The sequence below is a fragment of the Erythrolamprus reginae genome, chromosome 6 (genome assembly GCF_031021105.1).
Source record: "Erythrolamprus reginae isolate rEryReg1 chromosome 6, rEryReg1.hap1, whole genome shotgun sequence".
In the NCBI taxonomy this organism is placed as follows: Eukaryota; Metazoa; Chordata; class Lepidosauria; order Squamata; family Dipsadidae; genus Erythrolamprus; species Erythrolamprus reginae.
Genome location: NC_091955.1, coordinates 52,526,496 through 52,549,376, shown reverse-complemented (window position 1 = coordinate 52,549,376; position 22,881 = coordinate 52,526,496). Strand labels below are relative to the sequence as shown.

At 38.6% G+C, this 22,881-nt stretch overlaps 1 protein-coding gene across 1 annotated transcript in view; it reads right to left on the bottom strand.

Annotated features, from left to right (window-relative positions):
• TMTC2 (transmembrane O-mannosyltransferase targeting cadherins 2) overlaps positions 1-21,213 on the bottom strand; it is a 228,993-nt gene extending 207,780 nt beyond the window's left edge. Inside the window, exon 1 of the mRNA XM_070755769.1 lies at positions 20,601-21,213. Coding sequence (XP_070611870.1) covers positions 20,601-20,683 — 83 coding nt within the window. The 5' untranslated portion in view covers positions 20,684-21,213. The remainder of the gene's footprint in view (positions 1-20,600) is intronic.
• Positions 21,214-22,881: the final 1,668 nt, after the last annotated feature.

The following is a 22,881-nucleotide window of genomic DNA, read 5'->3' as shown; positions in this document are numbered from 1 at the left end:
ATTGTAAAATTCCTTTCACATATGTGTAGGCATAGAAATTACATGGTAGGAATCAATAGAGTTAATGTTTAGTCTATGTAAAATCTGCCCATTAATCTTTATACATCAAGCATTTAAGTGAACAAGTGTGAAGGGGAATTAAATTTGGCCTGTATTTTTCCAATCAACTACGATCCTCATTAGTTAACCATTACCAGGCATGACTTCTTCCTTGTAGGTGGTTCTTCTGGTACCTGTGGAATCTGGGTAATATTAGAATCACATACTTCCCCTAGAAATTCTGCTTGGCAATGGAGTAGGATATCTAGGGATCTTTATGATGCCTTTGTTAATACTGGCAGCCATCCCAGGATGTAGGAAGGCTTTCTTGTATCAACATAGGGTGGCCTTCTTGTACTGGCCTAAGAGCTTCCTGTGCTGGCTCTGGGAAGTCATATAAATTACTCAGCATTTATTATGCACTGTCAAAAAAATTAGACTAGCACAAAACATGCCTAACCATAGCTGCTGTCTGAAGTGTTACTCTTGAAAAAGGAAGGAACTTGTTTGTATCCAAAGTCTTTTTAGCACTTTTCTTTAAGGCAGGGATCAGTGCCAATTTTCAGTCTACTAAAATAAACCCTAGCAACTGGTATTTTAAGAATCACCAAGGAGGAAATGAGCCAAAAACCCTGACATTTTATTAGTTTTATTTTCTTCCAAACCATTATTTCATGTAACAATTTGCCATGTCATCTAAATACTAAACCTCCACAAATCAGGTCTTTATATTTCATATCAGTTATGATATCAGTTATGGCAATTTGTGTTTACCTCAATCTCTAGGGACTGAAAAATCTGTAATGATAACTGTCTCTAGCCAACTTATATGAAGCCAAACTATTAAATGACTTTTGTACCTTTACATCTCAGCAGGCTCCAATATCTGGCTGGCATGTTTTGTTTTCCATTAGATATTTATTCGTATATTATATGGTATTTCTATACCAATTTAATCAGAAGGGTTTTCACAGTGCAAACTAAGAAATAAGAATAAAAAATGTAAATAACCATTGCAAATCAAATAAAACAACAGGCAACATAAAACTGATGGTCACCCATAGTTATTCTAACAGGCAAAAGCATGTATATGGCTGCCTGCCGAACAGAGCAACCCTGGGTAGTTCACAATAAAAACAATCACAACAAAAGAAATACAATCCAACCATCAAAACACCTCCCCAGATTGGAAATAATTTAATATCCCAGATGATGACCAAAACCAGGTTTTAATAGCTTACAGGGGGCAAGAATGGCTGGAACAAATCAAAGCTTGGGTGTGTGTAGGGGAAAATTATTCCAGAGGGCAGGGACCTAAAATATGTCCAATTTATAACAGCACATGGGACAGGATGATAGACACCAATAATCTTGTCCTGTGACATATAGAATTTCATGGGTGAATGACGCCCATTGGGATCCAGTACAGTTTACAAAGTAATGTGTTACATGAGCTACCATGGTGCCCCCATAACTAATAATACTGCTGCATTCTTACTACAGCTTCCAGATGGTAAGGTGCATGGCTGTAATCCGACTGGGAGGTAATTATATATGTTCTCTATACACACACACACAAACACACACACCCCAGAGCTATAACAGAATCAAAAAGTTTAAAAATTTAGTAGCATATATTAAACAAATTCTCATTATTTTTCCCGTCCAAATTCAAAGTAATGCAAGCACACATTGAAAGACGTGGGTATTCTGTTTCTCGGATTAGGTAAGGATATATTTATTTATTATTTATATTTCATATTTTGTAATTGCTCATCTCTCTTAAATACCTCTGAGATGATGACTCATAAGGTTATCTAATAAGTTCCACTGAGTGATTACCTGCTACCATCCCGTTTAGTAAATACAAATAAATGTACACACAGTTGTAAAATAGTTAATCAGATCATTAAATAATTAAATATATGGGGGGGTTTCTGTTTTTAGTAGAGGTTGACTATATTGAAGGAATATATAGGAATATATTATTTATCCCCATCTTGACATTTAGATCACCTTCAAACATTATATTAAGCTGAAAAGTACCTGTTTATAAGCTCTACAGTATATTTGCCAATTTCAGCCCATAATTGCTTTATCTTTTAGTGTTGGGATCATAAGTACATATTAATCATAAGATTATTCCATCACTTAAATTGAATACATTCACTTTCCTTTTGTTACTTGTGTGGATGAGTTCTGCTGTATAAAAGCACACTTCCAATGTATTTTAGAAGCACGTAAATTATATCAAGATATTGTAAATATATCTCTTTTTTTACTGTAAGGTCTAAATGACATACGACAGACAAAGCGCATCAGGGAATTTTTTTAAACAACGTAGGTTCTTAAGCATCTTTAGTAGTGCAACTGATACCATTTTATTCTCTTGGGCTCTGTGCCACATTTCCTACCTATGAAGCCATACAGACTGTGGTTTTATTTTTAGGCTGAGCAAAAAAAGAGGGGGGGGTTCCTTCTGGTTACATTATACATCCTTATTTTATTATTAAATACCAAATGATTTGATTAAATTTAAAAATTAATATGATCTGGTACTATGTAATTCTAAACATTGAAATCCTATATACGTTTATTTTTGTTGGTAAATATGTTACAGTCCAATGACTACCAAATTAATTATTGCACAGATTTTAATGGATTACATTCTACTTCCTCAGAAAATGGAAAAATACAGTCTTATAACAGGATTCGTCAGGCCCAAAGTCATTATGTGCCTGACACAGTTTGAGAGAGGGAGAGAGATATGCCACCACACATTCCTTTCTGCAGATGCCATCGTAACGACACAGGAAGGAATCAGGAATCCTGCATAGGATTGGTCCTCATGACTGCACTTGTGGGAGTGGGGATGTGATATGGGGTTTTGACCCGGATGTAATCTAAGGGACTCGGTGTTGGAATGATTCCAGTCGAATCCAGACATGGCTGTTAATAAATCATACCTGGCGAGAAGCACAGGCGTGGAAATGATTTATTTCTCAGAATGCTATTTGGTTCGCTAACATCAATTCCAACTCTCCCCAATCCGAAGAATGGAACAGAGGGAATTAACCAAGAATCTGAAGATGGAAGGGCTTGGAATTTCCTACACCCCGCCCCCTCTGCAGTAGGAGCTAGACAGTGCTCAACATTATGAGGTAAAGAGGGGAGGAACAGGCTTGGGGCTGAAATGAAAAAGCCAGAAACAATCTATCTTCCTGAGTGGGGTTGGCTGAGATGCCCATTGGTTTCTGAAGATCCCTTTCCCCACGGCCCCCTGAAGTTACCTCTCTACACAGCAACAATGAATAATGTAGCCTTCCTTTCCACCCCCATCACTGACTCCCTAAGTGAATTGCAAGATAGAGACAAGCCCATGTCATATCAAAGGAATTCCTTTGTGGGGGAATTTCAAAACCTGCTTGGCCCCCCTTCTCCTGCTCCTCTGATTGCAAATGGCAGACTGCTTCCTAAATTGCATAATGAGAGGGCTTCTGAGCCGAATAGTGTAGCAAAACAGTTAGAAGCTGAAACGCTGATTTTCCAATTGAAACAGGCAGGCAAGCCTGTGAAGAATTTTATGGAAGAATTTCAAATGATTGCCTATAACCTGAAGAGGTGGCCAGAAAACTGTTTGGTCCATATTTTCAAAAGTGCCCTTGATCCAAAGTTAAGAGAGGCATGAGAACTGCAGGTGGGAGGCAGCTGGGCCATTCAAGACTGGTATGCCACGGCAGTCGCTTTGAGTGATGTAATTCTTGCTGAGAAGGGACCTCCCCCGCCCCATGCAACAAAGGATCTTTTAAGAGGCCACCTTTTCCCTTGTCAGCTGGGCTTCCCTTAATCAAGGGTTATGAGGGGAACAAATTGCTACAGATGTGACCAGACTGGCCATAAGGGGACAGACTGCTTTACGCCCCTCTCTCACCCAAAACCCGAGCCATACCCGGTAGCAGAAAGAGGATCTGAAGAAGCCCCTCTGCAGGGTCTCTAGGCCTTTCAAACTACAGAGCTGTGCCCTCCTGAGGATTTTGCTAAAGGTGAAAACCCTATTCCTTCAAGAACCAGAACCGGTTGGAATGAGAAGCCCAGTAGAGAGGACAACCCAATGGTGAGTGAGCCCATCCATCTGTTCATCATTAAAGCAACAAAGAAAATAATTATTCAAAGAAAAAAAATCTGATTTATAATAGCACAATAATATTGGTTAGAATTTAAGTAATAGAGGCTACAATTACACCTATGTTATTGAAATTTGATCACCAATTTCCTCTGATAAGTCTCCTGCAGTTGTGATGAGACAATGTATTTATTTACTTATTTATTATTTAGATTTGTATGCCGCCCCTCTCCGATGACTCGGGGCGGCTCACAACAAGATAGAACAAATCATAAATAATCCAAATAACTTTAAAATATTTAAAGATTTAAATATTTAAATATCTGATCAAAGCAGCGTTTGGGCTTTCTAAACTTCCTAGAGTGCTGACTATTTTTTCCAGAGACCTATACAGAAGTATTGTTCTTTGTTTGAGAATTAAATCTGTGCCTCTAGTTATACACAATCTGTGTATTTTAAATAACTGCACATAATATAAAATTCCAATCATTCTTTGTGAAGGAGATTACATATGGAGATTAAATATGGGGCAGCACGGAATCTTTCCAAGATCCACTATGTATTATGAAATAAGTATACAGCCTTGTAATTATATACATATATTCAGATTCATAACTTATGAATTATATATAATATTATATATATATATATATATTTGTTTTCATAAATTTTCATGGGTATATGTATGTAGATTGTTCTGAGTTCGGGTTTTGCCCTGTGTAATATTTTGCATGTCTATGCGACGTTTCGGTGAAATCACATTCACCATCATCAGGCTGAAGTTCCAAGCTTCGTGTCCAAGCTTGGAACTTCAGCCTGATGATGGTGAATGTGATTTCACCGAAACGTCGCATAGACATGCAAAATATTACACAGGGCAAAACCCTGAATCTGAGTATATGTATATAATTATATATCTATATACATACAAACACACACACACACATATATCTGATTCGTAACCTAGGAATTTATGATGTGAGACATGTTCAGTTTTTAATGCAATATCTGGGTGCTGACTGTCTTGAAAATAAAAGCTCTAAGAACATATCTTGAAATCTAAGCAGCTAGATCAGGCAATCTGGGATTTATGAGCATTCTTCCATTGTTTCTTCTCTCCTTTTCTCTTCTCATAAATTGCAGTCCTCTGGTTACAGTATTAAAAAGAAGTGCAGTATATGACTTGAAGTAAAATTGATAATGTATTTCATTGCTTTTATTTTTATTTATTTATTTTTATGTTAAGTATTATAGTTAATTACAGGTAGTCTAATAAGAGAGAGAGACTGGAGACAATCATGCTGATAGCCTTTTACTGTCTGGCAAATATCTCAAGCTTCCTATATTTCAGAGAATTAAAATTATGCAAAACAATATACCTCACCATTAGAATTTATTAGAAATCATGAAATTATATGTAATCAAATATGTACATATACTTAATAGCAAAGGTAAAAGCAAAGTCTTCCTTATGTCAGCCTTGGTACTTCATTGATACATCCATTTATTCTCAGCGGGGTGGGTATGTTGGTATGTATATAAAAAGCACAAAGGGAGGAGCCAGCAGTCGCAGATTAAGGAGCTTTGCAAAATGTCATACCTACACGCAAAGTTTGGTGAGGGAGAGGAAAGAGATACTTCCCTCTGTCGGCAGTGTTTTGCTTGAAAATATTTGAGAACTAGACCAGAGAAGAAAAAAGAGCCCTGCAAGGAAACGCTGCTGACACTTGCTGCCTGCGAGACACAGATAGAGCAAAGTTCATTGAAGACTGCTTGAGATGAATCAGACGTTTCACTGGAGAAACCGCCCGCCAGCCCAGGCTTCCTAAATCTCTCGCTCTCCAGATGGTCCCCCTCCCCTCGCAAAGGAAGCCCAACCAGAAGCAGACTCCCCCTCCAGCCATTTCTTCGTCCTGATGAAATTCTCTTTGAAAGACCATCTGCAGGTGGCAGGAGGGAGGGGAGATATTTCCTGGACATCAGCAGCAGCAGCTCCTCGCAGGGCTTCTTCCTAGCAGGGCTTATGCTGCCCTCTGGCTCCTCTTGCGCTCCCCTGCTGCCCCCTTGCCTCTTACCACCCCCCTAAGTCATCCCACTTCCTCCCAGGGGACGGTACTGCCCACATTGGGAATCACTGCCTTAACCCAGTGTTTCTCAATTAGTGCGGTGGGACCCCCTGGGGGGGGCGAGGAACTATTCAATTCAATTCAATTCAATTTATTAGATTTGTATGCCGCCCGTCTCCGAAGACTCGGAGACTATGCCAGGGGGGCCCGTGACCCCAGGGAACTTGCTTTTTTTGCTGTAGGTTTTTTACACAGAACAATAGCACACAGCACAGAGTAGGAGATATGAAGTGCATATGACAAACCCTTAAATGACACCATGAAAAAATGTTTAACATGGATGAAAAGAAAAGAGGAGAGAGATGGAGATAATGAGACAAACATAAGTCTCCCAAAAGCTAAGATGAGGAAATATGACGAAGCATATGTAATGCTTGGCTTCACTGTAACTATGGTGGGAGATGAAGAAAGACCAGAATGTTTATTGTGTCTAAAAATATTGGCAGCGGACAGCATGAAGCCAAATAAATTAAGGCGTCACTTAAACACATTACACCCCAATCACATTGATAAGCCGCTTGAGGTTTTTCAGCAAAAGCGTGCTGAATATTGCAATTGTCCGGGTGGAGAATTGGAGGGGGGGCGCAAAATGTTTACTTCTTAATGGGGGGCATAATAGAAAATAATTAAGAAACACTGGTCTTAACCTTTGTATTATGTGTCTTTCAAAATAGATGGGTTGGTCAGCCAGTAATTAATACCTTTTTAGTTTCCATACTCAATATGAGGAGTCAAGAAGCATTGCAAAATTAGATATTACAGCCACTGCATTTGTGCTGTTCTTAGCACTAATATTCCTATAGTTGAAATATGAAATGGAAATGTACCAAGGGTGAAAGGAGGCTCAGTTTCTCTCACTGATTTAAAAAAGGAAAATGAAATAAACTGCCATATCATATACACAGAGCTTCCAATCTTTTGGGCATTAGGGACCGGTTCAGTGGAGAGAGATTTTTTTCATGGACCAGAGGAGGCATAGTTTTGCATGCTGCCTGCATTCCACAGACAGGATTTTACTTCTTTGCATGGCTGTTACTGACATGCCATGGACCAGCACTGGTCCATGGACCAGAGGTTGGGCATCCCTGCTGTAGTATATATTTAGCTATAGCTATAGTATTGTGTGAACCAATAACACTACGCCATATTAAAAATTAGCAGCTCAGTCATGGCCTCCAAAAAGATTCCCCTTCAATATATAAAGTGTTGCTAGTTATTGTAATAAAAGAAATAAATACCATATCTACAAATATGGCTATTTTGATCATGATAATGTTGACTACAAATTACTTGGTAAAATATCTGCTTCCTCTAAATTTGCAGAGAGAAAAAAATCATATGTTTAAATGTTATTCCTTAGTGACATGCTAAATTATCTGAATTTTTTATTTTTAAATAGTTACATCTTACATCCATTGTAGAGAAAAATGTTACTTTATGCCATAGGTTTACACTGATGCTTTGGAAAAACCATATAGGTACAGTGTTAAAGTATCTGTACCTCTCTCATGCACCCAAGCCTATAATTTTTTATTGCTTTACCTACAACATGGGTGTCAAAGTCGCAGTTTCACATTGCCGTCACATGATGTTTTGCAACCTTTTTTTCCTTTCACAGAGCTGGGATGGGCATGGCCTATGTGTGATGCATCCGGGCCATGGGCTGCCAGTTTGACATCCCGACCTACAACATCAAATATTTTTACCTATAAAGTCTTTCTATCAATGTGAAAATCTGAATAAATTGAAGTGATTTGAGAAGCAATATACAAATATTTTTTATCTTTGACTTTATCGCATCTTCCCCACCTATAAGAATCTATGTACAGACATAAAATATTTAATCAGGCACTACAACTAAATATTGTGATTGTGATATTTTGGGCAATGCCATTCATTTATGCTGTGCTAATTAAAGTCAAAGAAGTTTGTTTTGATCACAACCAGAAAGATCTTTTGGGGACTGAATGATAACTGACTCTTTGTAAGTCTAAAATATGAATCTAGCTTATCAAAGAGTCAAAGTTCAGTTTTCCTCAGTTTAGCAACAGCTAAAGACAAAATAATCCTATAAATACCCCAGTTGCCTACTAGCTATGCTTTGTACACTCATGTGGAAAATCCTGATTCAATTATCTGTAAGTATTCATTTCCAGGACCAGAAGAATTACTGATTCTACTGTTATTGCTCCTGGGAGGGGAAAAGATTTCATGTAATTCAACAATTTCTTTACAGTAGACTTAAGCACTTCTATTGGGAACATCTAACAGCTGATTCATTCTGCTATCTCTTAGAAAAAAAGCATAAACTCTGACCTTCCAAATATATGGTAAGTAATTCATTAAAATCATTTTAAGTAATCTAAAATATAATGCTTACTGTCAAGTCACGTAATCCTGTCATTATTTTGATGAATATTTTACGAGGGGAACACATTGACACAAAGCTTTGCCAAAATGAATTATCCCCTGCTTCAAATTAACACATTTCCAGTAAGTACTAATGCTGAGTTTGAAAAACAAAACTAGGCCACATTTCCCAAGTTTAGAATCCAAATTCATCGTCACATTGTTTGAAATTCCCTAACAAAAATCCAAAGAAAATATTTCCAGTACTTTATCTGGAGAACTATCACATTAAACCTAGAAATAAAAGTATCCATCAACCGGTCAGAGTGATACTCTTAAAGAATGACATTCATATTCTGTGTCATTCTGACCAACCTTTGATAATCAAAGCAAAATTCTATGCAAAATAGAGTACAAAAAGTACATTTTAACCAATTTTCTGACAATGAATCAAACAGCAAATCTTCATATGACTTTTTAATGTGCGTTTTGTTACTATTTGTAACCTTTATTAATAATCAGGTCAGTTATTTAGAAAAGAGATAAAAAGAATGCACATGACTAACATGGAAAGAAGAGTCAACTTTCAAAGATTGTTAAACCTCCAAGAGCAAAAAAGTAGAATTTAATCTCAAGAATCATTCACAATTAGGTTAAAGGTCCAGAAGATTAAAACCTAAAAATTATGTATATATAATAGACAGAGCAACAGTGTCTGTCTGTCTGTCTCATTTATTTTATCACATTTATATAACCACTCATGTTAAATATGTAACTCTGTGTGGAGAACACTGCATGCAAAAGCAGTATTAATAAATAGTATTAAAAATCTACAACCAATTAAAATTATATAACAAATAATGATAATAGGCAAGCCACTTCATAACAATTCCATAAAATACAAACATATTTTGGGCTACTCTAACATCCAGGTCCTCACACTTAGAGAAAAACCTATTTTTAATAGTCCTCAGAAAAGCCATAACAATTGGAGCCATTCAAATCACATTGTAGCTATCCAAATCTTTTAAAAATTTAAAGTTAAAAATGTTCATCAAGTAGTGGATTGCAAGAAAGAGGCTTGACGCAGACAGGTCCTATGCAACAACATCATGTGTTACAAATTATAGCAATATAATTTGGTCTATAATGAAAAACTTCCAAACAAATGAGAAACTTGGAACCAGCCATAATTATTGCTTCAGTAAAAATTATAAATAACGACTTACAAATGCCTATAAGAACCAATAATCTCAACAAACTGTGATTACAGGGATTAGGAATGGGAGAGACAGTGATTTTTTTTCCTTTGATCTTCTTATAGAAATATCCAACTTTATGAAGAGACAAGCTACCTCAATATTCAAGCAGTCAGATAATTAAGACACTCAATATAATTATATATATCCTCTAATTATATTTGTAGTTAAGCAAATGATTTTGTAAAATGCATTTCTTCATATTGCAGAGACCATTCCAAAATCTTAGTAACTGATTTTAAGAAACAGAATATTCCCAAGACAGAATGTACAGTAATTCCATCAGCAGAATAATACATCCATCTGGGGCTTTACAATTACCACAAATATTCATAGTACACAATTACCGGTGCTAATATTTGGTATTGTCCAGATAATGGCAATTCTAAAGCACAAGAAAAAGCCACCAATTTTACTGGTTTAAGTAAGAGAAGAAGGTCCTTCCAGTGATGGAGTGTTTACCATAAAACTTTCATATCCACCATTTAAGAATGCTTTAGCCCTGTGTAAACCAAAATACTAAGCCTCACTATACTAACATATTTCTGAACACATGTAGGAGTGTGCTGAAAATATTCCTGAACTAAGACTTCTATGAATCACATCTCAGCCACTCACACAAGAAGCTATGAATAAACTTAAAGCTAAATTGGAAAGCTAAACTAAAATTTAATTTAAAAAAAAACAACGTTAAGCTTCCTATTCCAGTCATCATATATAAGCTGCAATCACAAACTACCCCAGGCCAAAATTGATGGTTAGATTGACTTTTAGTGTGTTGTATGAATTCAGAATTATGGTTCACCACTATCAACTACTAAAAAAGTGAAAGCAATATATTCTTAGCTATGTTTCTCATATTCATCTGGTTGGCCTCAGTGACACACAAAATGCTCAACTGCATGAGATACTGGACTTTAGCAAAAGCTATTCCACACAGCATGTTTGAATGAACCAATTTTAAGTGCTATAATCCTGATAACTCAGAGTGGACTGGAAGACTAAATTTAAATATATTTGTATTATCACCAAATTCTGAACAAACTATGGAATATAAATTAATTTTTAATAAAAACATCATTGTATTATTATAAAGTGTGTCTTATACAATTATGTTTTCTTCTAATGCTGCCTTCTGGTTAAAACTGAATCCATACTGAGTAAAAACTCAGCTGATTTCTAGGTTGAATGTATTAACTAATTTAGTTAGCAAGTTATTAAGTTTGTTGTAACTGGTTACGGCCTTAGGCTATAAACTTGGAGACACTGGGTTCTAGTTTTGTCTTAGGCATAAAGCCAGCTGGATGACTTTAGGCCAGTCACTCTCTTTCAGCCTTAGAAAGGAAACAATGGCAAATTCTGGCCAAAACAACTGCAAAGGATGTATCCAGGCAATGCAAACTGGTGGGGAAGGTAAGTAGAACCCATCCCTGGTAATAGCTAACAGACGCTTGAATATGCCAGACAGACAAGCAAAATAGACCAATTTCAAGTGAAAAATTGTTCTTTATAGAAGTCCAATTATACCAGTAAGCGCCTTTAGTAGCTATAACATACATTCACATCCATTTAAAAAGAACAAGAATTGGATGTGCTGATTAGAGACAAAGAAGCTAATCTTGCAAAACAGTTTTCTATTCCAAAGCAAGTTAGCAAGATAAAGTTTCAACATAGTGGCCCTGTTTACATGACACACTTAACTGTATCAAAAGAAAGGGAGTATAATATCATAGGAATGGAAAAACTGCATCAACTAATTTTAGCTCCACCCCACCCCCAGCTTCCAAAAAACCCAAAACAAAACCCTGATTAGCTGAAATTAAACATAGGTTGAGCCCTAGAACTTTGAAGCCCCCAAACCCTACAGAATAAGGATATCAGGCATCCAAAAAGAAAAGAAAAATCTGTAATTCTTGTTATGAAACTGCAATGGCAGCATGGATAGATACATCATAACGTATTGATTTTAGAAGCTAGGACTAAAAATAGTAGATTTATATTAGCTAAATTGTATCTTTTAAATACAAGCCGTGGACAGAAATAAATATGCTGATACTTCAACACATGAGATTCTTAAACAGACGCTAAAAACATATTTTTATAAACAACATCATAGAATATCACGCTCGGCCATATGGAGAATTAGTGACAAGCCAGTTCATTAATAAATACTGATTAATCATAAAAGTCAGTGGGATGCCTTCTAAATCTCACGTAACATTCTTAAAGCAGAACATGATTAGCTAATGTTGCAATTTGTTTTTACCCAAGAGGAATAGTTTACATGTTTAGTGATTATTGGAGGATATTTTGTATACCACAATCACAATATACATATAGGTTAATTGTAAAATTTTGTTCATTTATGTCATTGTTATGAATACAGTGGTACCTCGAGATACGAGTTTAATTCGTTCCGGACCTGGGCTCTTAAGTCGAGCAGCTCTTATCTCGAACGACTTTTCCCCATAGGAATTAATGTAAATAATTTTAATTGGTTCCAGCCCTCAAAAAACTCACAAAGTTAGTCTAAATTATGCAGAAAGACATGTTTTTAATGAAGAAATGTACATGTACATATAAATGAATAATGAAGTTTCTTTCACTTAACTTGTAAACTTTCTTAAACTTTTAAATTTACATATGTTCAACTTCTCTGCCACCCAATCCTGTAGGACAGAGGTCCCCAACCCTTTTTGCACCAGGGACCGGCTTTAAGCGATCAAGAGAGGAATGGGTGAATGAATGGACGGAGGGTGGGAAGGAAGGAAAGAGGGAAGGGACAGGAACAGAGGAAGGAAGCAAGGAAACTTATGAAAGGGGAGAGTAAGAGAGGAATGAGTGAAGGGAGGGAGGGAAGAAGGTGGGAAGGAGAAAGAAAAGAAGAAATAGAGGAAGGGAAGGTAAAAGAGAGAAAGAAAAAGAGCAAGCAAGCAAGCAAGCAAGCAAGCAAGCAAGCAAGCAAGCAAGCAAGCAAGAAAGAAAGAAAGAAAGAAAGAAAGAAAGAAAGAAAGAAAGAAAGAAAGAAAGGGGGAAGGGACAGGAACAGAGGAAGGAAGCAAGGAAACTTATGAAAGGGGAGAGTAAGAGAGGAATGAGTGAAGGGAGGGAGGGAGGGAAGAAGGTGGGAAGGAGAAAGAAAAGAAGAAATAGAGGAATGGAAGGTAAAAGAGAGAAAGAAAAAGAGCAAGAAAGAAAGCTGCAAGCACCCCCCCGAGCCCCCCAGGCCGGCTGCAACCTTTTAAAACACGCGCGCCGCTTCGCAGCTGTCTCCTGAAGCCGAACGCGGAAGTTAGCGTTTGGCTTCAGGAGACAGCTCCTTGGTGCTTGTATCTCGAATTTGGGCTTGTAAGTAGAACAAAAATATCTCTCCCCTCCCAGCTCTTATCTCGAGTTGCTCTTAAGTAGAGCAGCTCTTATGTCGGGGTTCCACTGTAGTACACTAAACCAACCATAAAAATACATCATCATGGGTCGTAAAAAGGGAGTTATATAAGTGGTATGGCATCTACAGTTAAGAACTACTGTGGTTTAGGATAAAACTGTGATTCTTAGTGACATATATTCTTTTAGGATTTGACTTGCTCTGAGATGTTATGTTTGTTTAATATATCAGAACAAAATACAATGTTCCCTCGATTTTCGTGGGGGATGCGTTCCGAGACTGCCCGCGAAAGTCAAATTTCCGCGAAGTAGAGATGCGGAAGTAAATACACTATTTTTGGCTATGAACAGTATCACAAGCCTTCCCTTAACACTTTAAACCCCGAAAGTGCAATTTCCCATTCCCTTAGCAACCATTTAGATCATTACTCACCATGTTTATTTATTAAAGTTTAGTAAAAAAAATATTTATTAAAGTCAGATGAAAGTTTGGCGATGACATATGACGCCATCGGGCGGGAAAAACCATGGTATAGGGAAAAAACCCGCAAAATATTTTTTAATTAATATTTTTGAAAAACCGTGGTATAGACTTTTTGCGAAGTTCGAACCCGCGAAAATCGATGGAACACTGTATAGTTAAAGCTCACCCCAAGCAGCAAATCTGCAGAATTTTCAGTATTTGCACTTCGTAATAGTTAGTGAAGGGAAAAGTCACTATCATAAAAATAAATGAAGAAATTTCTCAATAACATGTTATTGCAGTTTTGATATTTTAATATTAGAAGCAATATGCAACAATCATCTATGTCTATAAATATAGGCTTTAATGCCTCCTTTCTACCAGAATGACAGAGACTAACAGCAAAGATTTAAAAAATTGAAAACAATGAACCTATTTCATGACCAATTGCTTCAGTTCTCAAGCATCGTCATGTAATGAGTCAGTGGCCATTTGAAAGAGGAGTTATCTAAGTTTTGAATGCCTGCCACAGGGGCAATGTAGTCATGTCATTCTTCCGGCAACATTCAGTTGTTTGTTTACCCTCAGAAATGGCAAATCTTCAGGAAAAGGTATTCTGTATTGTGGGGGGGGGGGGGCACAAGACCTTGTTCTTTTTGCTTGGCCTGCAACATACCAGACCTAACCATTTGTGATTTTTTCTTGTGGGGATAAGTAAAATATGTTTAATGTTCCACCGCTACCTACTAAGCTCAATGACTTTAAACATCGAATAACAACAGTGATCAAATCAGTGGATTGTGATACACATTGATGTTGCTTGTGGTGCAGGTGATAGCCACACTGAACACTTGTAAGACAGGAAATAAAAGTTGATTGTGAATAGAATACTTGTGACTTGACTGGCGTTTTGTATTACTTTTTCTTAATAAAATAATTGTGTCATGAAATCAGTTCATTATTTTTGAATAACCCTGTATATTTGTGTGGTCTTGTAACTAAGCTTTGGTTGAAACAAGATACACCATAAATGATATCATATGAGGATTTAAAAACAAAAAAACATTTCCGCTTTAACAAGTCTAGGTTTATTTAGTCCTAAATCTTGTTTTGCGTAGTGACATACCAAATGCCTCTCTGAAATTCCTAAAAATGAACATACATCCTCTTTATGTGGTTGCTTCCCTGTGTTTTAGAGGAATCATTCCTTTGACAGTGAAGATAACCTATAGTCATCCAAAGTGGCTGCAACTGATTCACCTATGTTCCATGAAATTAAACTACCAAAACTAGTGGCTACCATATTGAATTGTACAAAATAAACACAGGATACTAATCAAGCCAAACAATAATGGGATAGTGCAATACAGAGGCCTTAGGACAGTGATGGCGAACCTATGACACGGGTGCCACAGGTGGCACGTGGAGCCATATCTGAGGGCAATTGAGGCCTATGTCAACTCCAGCATGCATGTGCATGCTGGCTAGCTGATTTTCTACCTTCTGGGGGGCATGGGAGAGGCTGTTTTCACCCATTGGGCTATTTTTCACACACACACACACACTTCAGGAAAGCCTCCAGAGCCTGTGGATGGAGAAAAAGGGGCATGCATAAGTGCACCTTTGTGCCTACCATTCCTGTCCTAATGTCTTTATGTTTATGTTAAACATGCTACAATACAATACTATATTTGTATGATGAATGAATGAATGAATGAATGAATGAATGAATGAATGAATGAATGAATGAATAACACAGCAGTTTAACCGGAAATTTAGAAACCTGGGAGCAATGGTGGGTGGGTGTTGTGTGTGCATGCACGAGGGGAGACCATAGTATTATGGGTGGGGGCATGTGCCATTAAACTATCTCATGTGTGCGTGCCCTTTTGGCACCTGAGCAAAAAAAGGTTCACCATCACTGCTTTAGGATGATCCAGTTGAACTGTTTTCACATTATATTTAAGAACATTGGTATTACTGTAATCTGATCTGCCCACTACTACCAGAAGAATGTATGTTTCCTCTGAATTCTTATCTACTACTTTTTTGCCTATCAAGACAACTTTATCAAGTCTAAAGAAACAGGATATTTATTCTACAACAATCAATAAGATCATATTCATCGATATAATTTTTAAAAAAAAATATGTCTCCAATAAATTTTCAAAGCTACTTATAGTACTTGTATATAAGCCTATGTGCATGTATTATTATTATTATTATTATTATTATTATTATTATTATTATTATTTATTACATTTGTAAGCCGCCCCTCTCCATAGACTCGGGGTGGCTCACAGCAATAGTAAAAAATAATATACAATAACAAATCTAATAATTAAAAAATCTAAAAAACCCTTATTTAAAAGCAAGACATACACACAAACATACCATGCATAAACTATATAGGCCAGGGGAGATGTCTCAATTCCCACATGCCTGACGGCAGAGATGGGTTTTAAGAAGTCTACGAAAGGCAAGGAGAGTGGGGGCAATCCTAATCTCCGGAGGGAGCTGGTTCCAAAGGGTCAGGGCTGCCACAGAGAAGGCTCTTTCCCTGGGTCCCGCCAGACGACATTGTTTAGTCGATGGGACCCGGAGAAGGCTAACTCTGTGGGACCTAACTGGTCGCTGAGATTCGTGCGGCAGAAGGCGGTCCCAGAGATATTCTGGTCCGATGCCATGAAGGGCTGTATGTAATGAGTGAGTCAAATCTTTTCTAAACCTTTTTAAAATTAAAGTCCAGATAATCCCTGATTTATGACCACAATTGAGATCAGAATTTTTATCATGTCATTGTAGTCATGAGTCACCATGAAGCACTGTATAGTTTGTTTGTTTATTTATTTATTTGATTTTTATGCCGCCCTTCTCCTTAGACTCAGGGCGGCTTACAACATGTCAGCAATAGCACTTAACAGAGCTAGCATATTTCCCCCACAATCCAGGTCCTCATTTTACCCACCTCGGAAGGATGGAAAGCTGAGTCAACCTTGAGCCGGTGATGAGATTTGAACCGCTGACCTACAGATCTACAGTCAGCTTCAGTGGCCTGCAGTATAGCACTCTACCTGCTGCTTCACCCTGGCTCATCTATATTCATAGGTGGTTTGCTTTATTCTGCTGTCTTAAACACAGGTTTACTTACTGATTCTCATGCCCAGAAGCACTAGTCACAAAGTTTGTCAATCTGCCTCTATAAAAATATATATGTTTAAGCAGTGGTGGGTTGCTGCCAGTTCGGACCAGTTCTCATGTACTGGTGGCAAAAATTTCCACCGGTTTGCCAAACTGGCAGCAGTGGCCAGCTGTCCATGCCTCTGAACCAGTTCTCCAGTGGCCATGGCCAGCAAAGAACCCTCTGCGCATACATCTATATCTATATCATTTATATTTATATTTATGCATATGCATGCACATGCGCAGAGAGTTCTTTGCCAGCCGTGGCGACTGCAGAACCAGTTCAGGGGCATAGACAGCTGGCCATGTGACTAGTGCAACACTTCAGCTTAAGTACTTAACTCTCAAAATAGTTTTATGGTACGGAGTAGTGGTATGGAGGAAGCCTTCAATTTCTTGCAATTTTTCCTTCCTTACCAGAATAATATAAAATTATTGGACCTAGCAGAGAATAATCAGTAATCTTAGTTCACACATGGAAGTATATCTCAGAATTCAGTGGGTGTTTAAGATTTCAGTTTTTAGGAAAAAATTAACAAGTCTACAAGTTAAAATACAATGTAATTGATGAGGACTTAATACCAAGCAGCCACCCCATAATTATATGAGTGGAAAAAATATACACTGCTCAAAAAAATAAAGGGAACACTTAAATAATACAACATAACTCCAAGTAAATCAAACGTCTGTGAAATCAAACTATCCACTTAGGAAGCAACACTGATTGACAATCAATTTCACATGCTGTTGTGCACATTCAACTTCGTACAGAACAAAGTATTCAATGAGAATATTTCATTCATTCAGATCTAGGATGTGTTATTTGAGTGTTCCCTTTATTTTTTTGAGCAGTATACCTAGGCAACAATTAAAGTGCTAACTTTTTCTGAACACATTAAGATACAAGTATAGCTAGAACAACAAATATCTTTAGACAAAGAATCAACAAATGACAACAAATAAATGACAGCAAATGAAGTTTTCATTCATCTCCTTGAGTAATATTCTGAATTAACATCTATCTTCAACCAACAGAGAGTATTGTTTCATCACACAATTACAGTCTTTCTTAGAAAACTAAGTATAACTATGATATCTGTAGGCATGTCAAGAGCCAGGTGCATACAGTGTAGACTAACAGAGAATGCACCCCTCTCCATTCCAAATCCTTGTTTTTTTAGCTTCTTTTAATTTTGCAAATTTTAATCCATTTTTATATTTATAATTGCTAAATGTTTGTTTTATCTTGATATAAGCTGCTCAGAGACACCTGTACTATGGAATGGGCACCATATTAATTTGATAAATAAATTAAATAAAGGCATTTTATGCACCAGGTTGATAATTCATTCAACAGTTTAATATCCTGACATTAGTAACTTAGTATCAAAGAGGGTGATTTTGTTTGGGTTTGGATTACTTTATTTTCTACCTTTAAAACCATTACCGAAGTACAATACACTTAAAGATATTATTAAATATCTTTAAAGAATTTGTAAGTTCTTTATTTCTATATAACTAAAAAGATACAAAATTGGCATTCAGTGTTGTAAAACCAAAAAGAACATATGAGTTCACTTTAACATAAACTCCCTAATAACAACAGGTGCAACACATCTGAAACAAAAGAAACTTCTCAAGTGCACTATTCACTAGACAGATTGTGTTGCAAGGCAAATGATTTTTAGAAGAAGAATGCCTCTTTTTCTTTCTGTGTATTTCCCTCTAAAAAGACTTCACAGATAGTTTTTCTACAATCAGCTTTGCTGTCCTCCCTCAGTTTGCCTTTATACACAATCCGTTACAAATAATCTTTCTGAAACCACTGAATAATTCTCTTAGTGATAATTATGAAACTAATGGAGGGTTATGGAGAGGAAGAAATTCAATTTTTCCATCTCTAAGTTTTACAAACAGTTTAGTTTGGATATTTTAGGTACTGTGGTATCAAATTACAGTCATGTAAGAAAATTCCTATCAATGCAAACACTTTACTAAAGGGCAGGCTCACTCTCACCCAAGGGATCTATTCACTTCCCATACAGAAAGGGGCTGATGAAATGCTGTCAGAGTAAACTTCTGCTCACTTTTTGGATGATTTAACGTCAATGGACCATACAAACACCCCAGAATGGCTTATAAGCTCAGCCAAGCATGCTCTTCTCCCCAATATATTTTAATTATGCATCTGCTCTAATTGCAGTCAGATTACATCACTGAAAAAGGAACACATTGGAAGTTTCTCTAATTACCCAGAGCTTTTCATCAATTTGCTAAAACAGGGTTTTATTTAAGGAAAGGTAGAAACACCAGCACAACTGTGACATTTCTAGACACCAGTGTCATTTTATTCAGCAATTCTGTACAGCTTTCATTAGCAGTCCAAACTCAAAAGAGGCAAATTTAAGTCCTAGGTCCTTTATTTTACTCCATTAGCAATGTTTTATACACAGACGAAGGCCCAACATAAATGCTTTTTTTTAAAAAAACCTGCCAGGCAAATCTTTAAAGACAATGTATGCACAGGCGCCCACTTTCAGACACTTAAAAACAGCTACTCTTTGATTTCCCAAGCAAGTACTGCCCCTATGAGTAAAGTTAAAGCAAAACTTTCTATTTCAGAACTTAATTTCCCAGAGAGTTCAGTGTACCTGAAAAAATAAGTTTTTCAGTATCAAGCTCTCCTTCTAGGAAACTTCTAAACAAGAGCATGTGGCTTTCTCTTGATACACTCAGGGCATTTAAAAGTTAAGTTTAAAGTTAGAAAGCCCAGATTCAGATCACTACTTTTGAAATTTTAAGATTGTTTCCATTTTCTTTATTTACTGTGTGTATGATAATCTAAGAAAATGTCAGAAGTATGTTATGCTCTGGAAACAAGGTCAAGAGAAACAAATGGAAGCAATTCAAAGCATGATATGTCTTCCCCCCCCCCTTCCTTTTTTTTTTTTGGTCCAGATGTAACATCGTTTAAACGGCCTATTAAGGTGTTGCTTTGAAGAGAGGAAAAACATAACACTTCTCCGGCACAAAATACCACAGCGTGCACACATGGCCATGCAATTAAGCCTCAAGCAAAGCGGATTTGTTCCTTCCATGAAACGCAGGTATATTTGCAAGGAACACAAAAAAAGGCGAATAAAAGGGATTTAGGGGTTTATTGCGATTAGTCCGGTTGGCGCTACCAGCCTCCCGGCTCTTTTGTTTATTCCTGGCAGGGCTAGTTCGACCAAAGTAACTTGACAGTCGAGGAAATCTACGAATCGCGAGTTTTTTTCCTCGACAGTAGAATACAGTACTTGCAACAGCAACTCCGTTTAACCAGGTGGCGGGACAATGGGCGCCAAACGACCCAATAGAAGAAAAAGAGGAATAATCAGACTAACCCCGCTTCAACAGGTGAAAAAAGGGAACCTCGGTTACTCAAAAGGTTTTACAATTCCAGCTACCGGGCGGGGTAAGGGGAGTCGCCGCTTCCATCGGAAGACCTCAGCCGGAGAGCGCTCCGGCGTCCCGCAACTGACGTTCCTCCCTAAGGGCACACACAACCGCAAGCCCCCCTCAGACAACACGCCCCGCACACAAACGGGCATCCCCTGAGGAAGGGCACGGCCTCTCGCAGCAGCAGCAGCAGCAGCCGCTCGGCTGGAGTCGCCACCAACTCTCCCGCTTACCTGTCGTCGTAACAGAAATCCGCGCCCAGGGTATTGAGGTACAGGACGAGCCCCAGGGCGCTGCTCACCAACTCCGCGATCATTTCTCCGCTCCGGCCGACCACCGCCTTTCCCTTCGCTGCCGCCGCCGCTCCAAACCCCGAAACGCATCTACCGCGCGTTTTTTTCACCCCTTCCCCTCAATCGCCTCGCTTCACTTTGGCTTCCTTCTCCTGCTTAGCGGGGTCGGTCGGTCAACGCCTGCCTGCGCCCCGGCATCTCCGCTCTTTTTCTCCGCGCTAGCCAGGCGCTGTCAGCGGCGGGAGGAGCCCGGCAGCACCAGCCGCTTTATTGTTTTCGGTGTCCGCTCGCTGCCTTTTCTTTTTTTTACCCCATGGCTGGCCAGGGCGGGCAAAGGCGAGAGCGGCTGCCGCTCCGCCTTTTCAAACCAAACCCTGGTCCGGAATTTCCCCGCCTTGCTCCGCTCTCCCAATAGCGGGCGGCTCGCTCCTCCGCCGCCGCCGCCTCCCTACCGCCCCGAGGCCCCTTCGCAGCTGAACTGAAAGAGCCACCGCCGAGGCTCCGCGAGCGCCCGCGTGGGGCTCTCCGAGCTTCCTTCGCGCTTGCGTGCCATCCCTTCTGGGCCCGCCCCTTTCTCTCGCTACGGTCCGCCTCCCGCCCCTCGGTTTCGGCGGCGCTCCCTTTCTCGCTCGCTGCCTCTTCCTGCTGCTGTCTTTATTTTTTATTTTTATATTTATTTAAAAAAAAATTCGCCTCCGCTAAGGAACATAAATACCGTAGCTTGTAACGGCGACCCCGCCCCCCATTCCTGAGGAGAGGAGAAGGCGGGAGAGAAGCTAAAAAAAAGGAGGGAAGAAAGAAACCGGCCGGCTCGGCGACTGACACTGGCTTTCCCTCCTTGCCCGCTATTCAAAAGCAAGTCATCTGGCAACTCCCCCCTCACAGCGGGGGAAACAATATTGTGAAGCCAAGTGGGGGTTGAAATCTGGCATTCTAGGACAAAGAGGCGGGTGGGTAGCTGAGGGAGTGTATCTAGCAACCTATTTAGGAGAGATACCCGGCCTGCTTAATAGACAGGTATTCCTTTGAAATGCCTCCCGGGCTGAAGGAAAAGAGAGTCTAATAGAAGAAAGCAAGCCCTCGCCCTCTGTGTGTGTGGTGTCAGGACACACACACCTGGGAGATTTCCATCTGTGGGAGTGGTACAAACGGGCACAACGAATGGCTGTACCCCTGCAATGAGGTCAAGGCGAGCAACACCACTATTTTGATCCAATCGCCAATGCCAACCTCAATTCATGGGCAGCGTTCCTCATTTTCCTGCCAACCATCTGCAACAAGAGAGTTTCATTTTTTTAAAGCTCCTTTCGTTTACTTTTATTGCCATTGCATCTTGTTCAACTAAATGAAATGCCATTCTTCAGGGCACGTTATAACTATAAAAATAAAGCACAAACACAACATCCTTCACATTCTATACAATTGAATTGAAAACCCAATATTGCATTAATATTGCAGTATTTATTTATTTGTTTGTTTGTTTGTTTATTTATTCGATTTTTTTTTATGCTGCCCTTCTTCCTAGACTCAGGGCGGTTTACAACATGTTAGCAATAGCACTTTTTAACATAGCCAGCATATTGCTCCCACAATCCGGGTCCTCGTTTTGCAGTATACATATACTTAGTACACAGCCTGAAAGGCACATGGGTGAAATCCAGCAGTAGGTTGCTCAGCCTGGTTCTTCCAACCGGTAGCGCCAGTGGTGTGAGGCTCCGGATGAACTGGTAGTAAAGGGTTATAGAATCCACTATTGGTAAAATCCTAATGCTTAAAAAGAAAAAAAACAAGACACTTCCCAGTTCTCATTATATAACACTACCTTCTGAAGACCTCTTAAGATTATTAGACCATGCCAGTCTTTCCCTGGTGATGCTTTATGTGCTCTTTTGAAGCCCATCTTTGACACCAGTTCTCCCTGGTGTGTTCAGTTAGTTCCAAAGTGTCATCAATAATCAGGGTAATTTTAGAACTGGTATGTATTATGTGTGAAATATTAACATGCTGAGAACCCTGTCCAAACCTCAGGAGATAACACTATTTTTCAGGGAGCTGTTGAGTGTTGAGTATATTGGGCCTTCTACCTGAAGGATTTTAATGTTGGTTCCACATAATCTGTCCCTCGGTTTTCCTCTTAATCGCAGCTAAAGAGAACAGATTCCTTCCTTCCTACACTAATCAAGTGTGAATAATATTCTTTTCTTAATTGAAAAATTTTAAA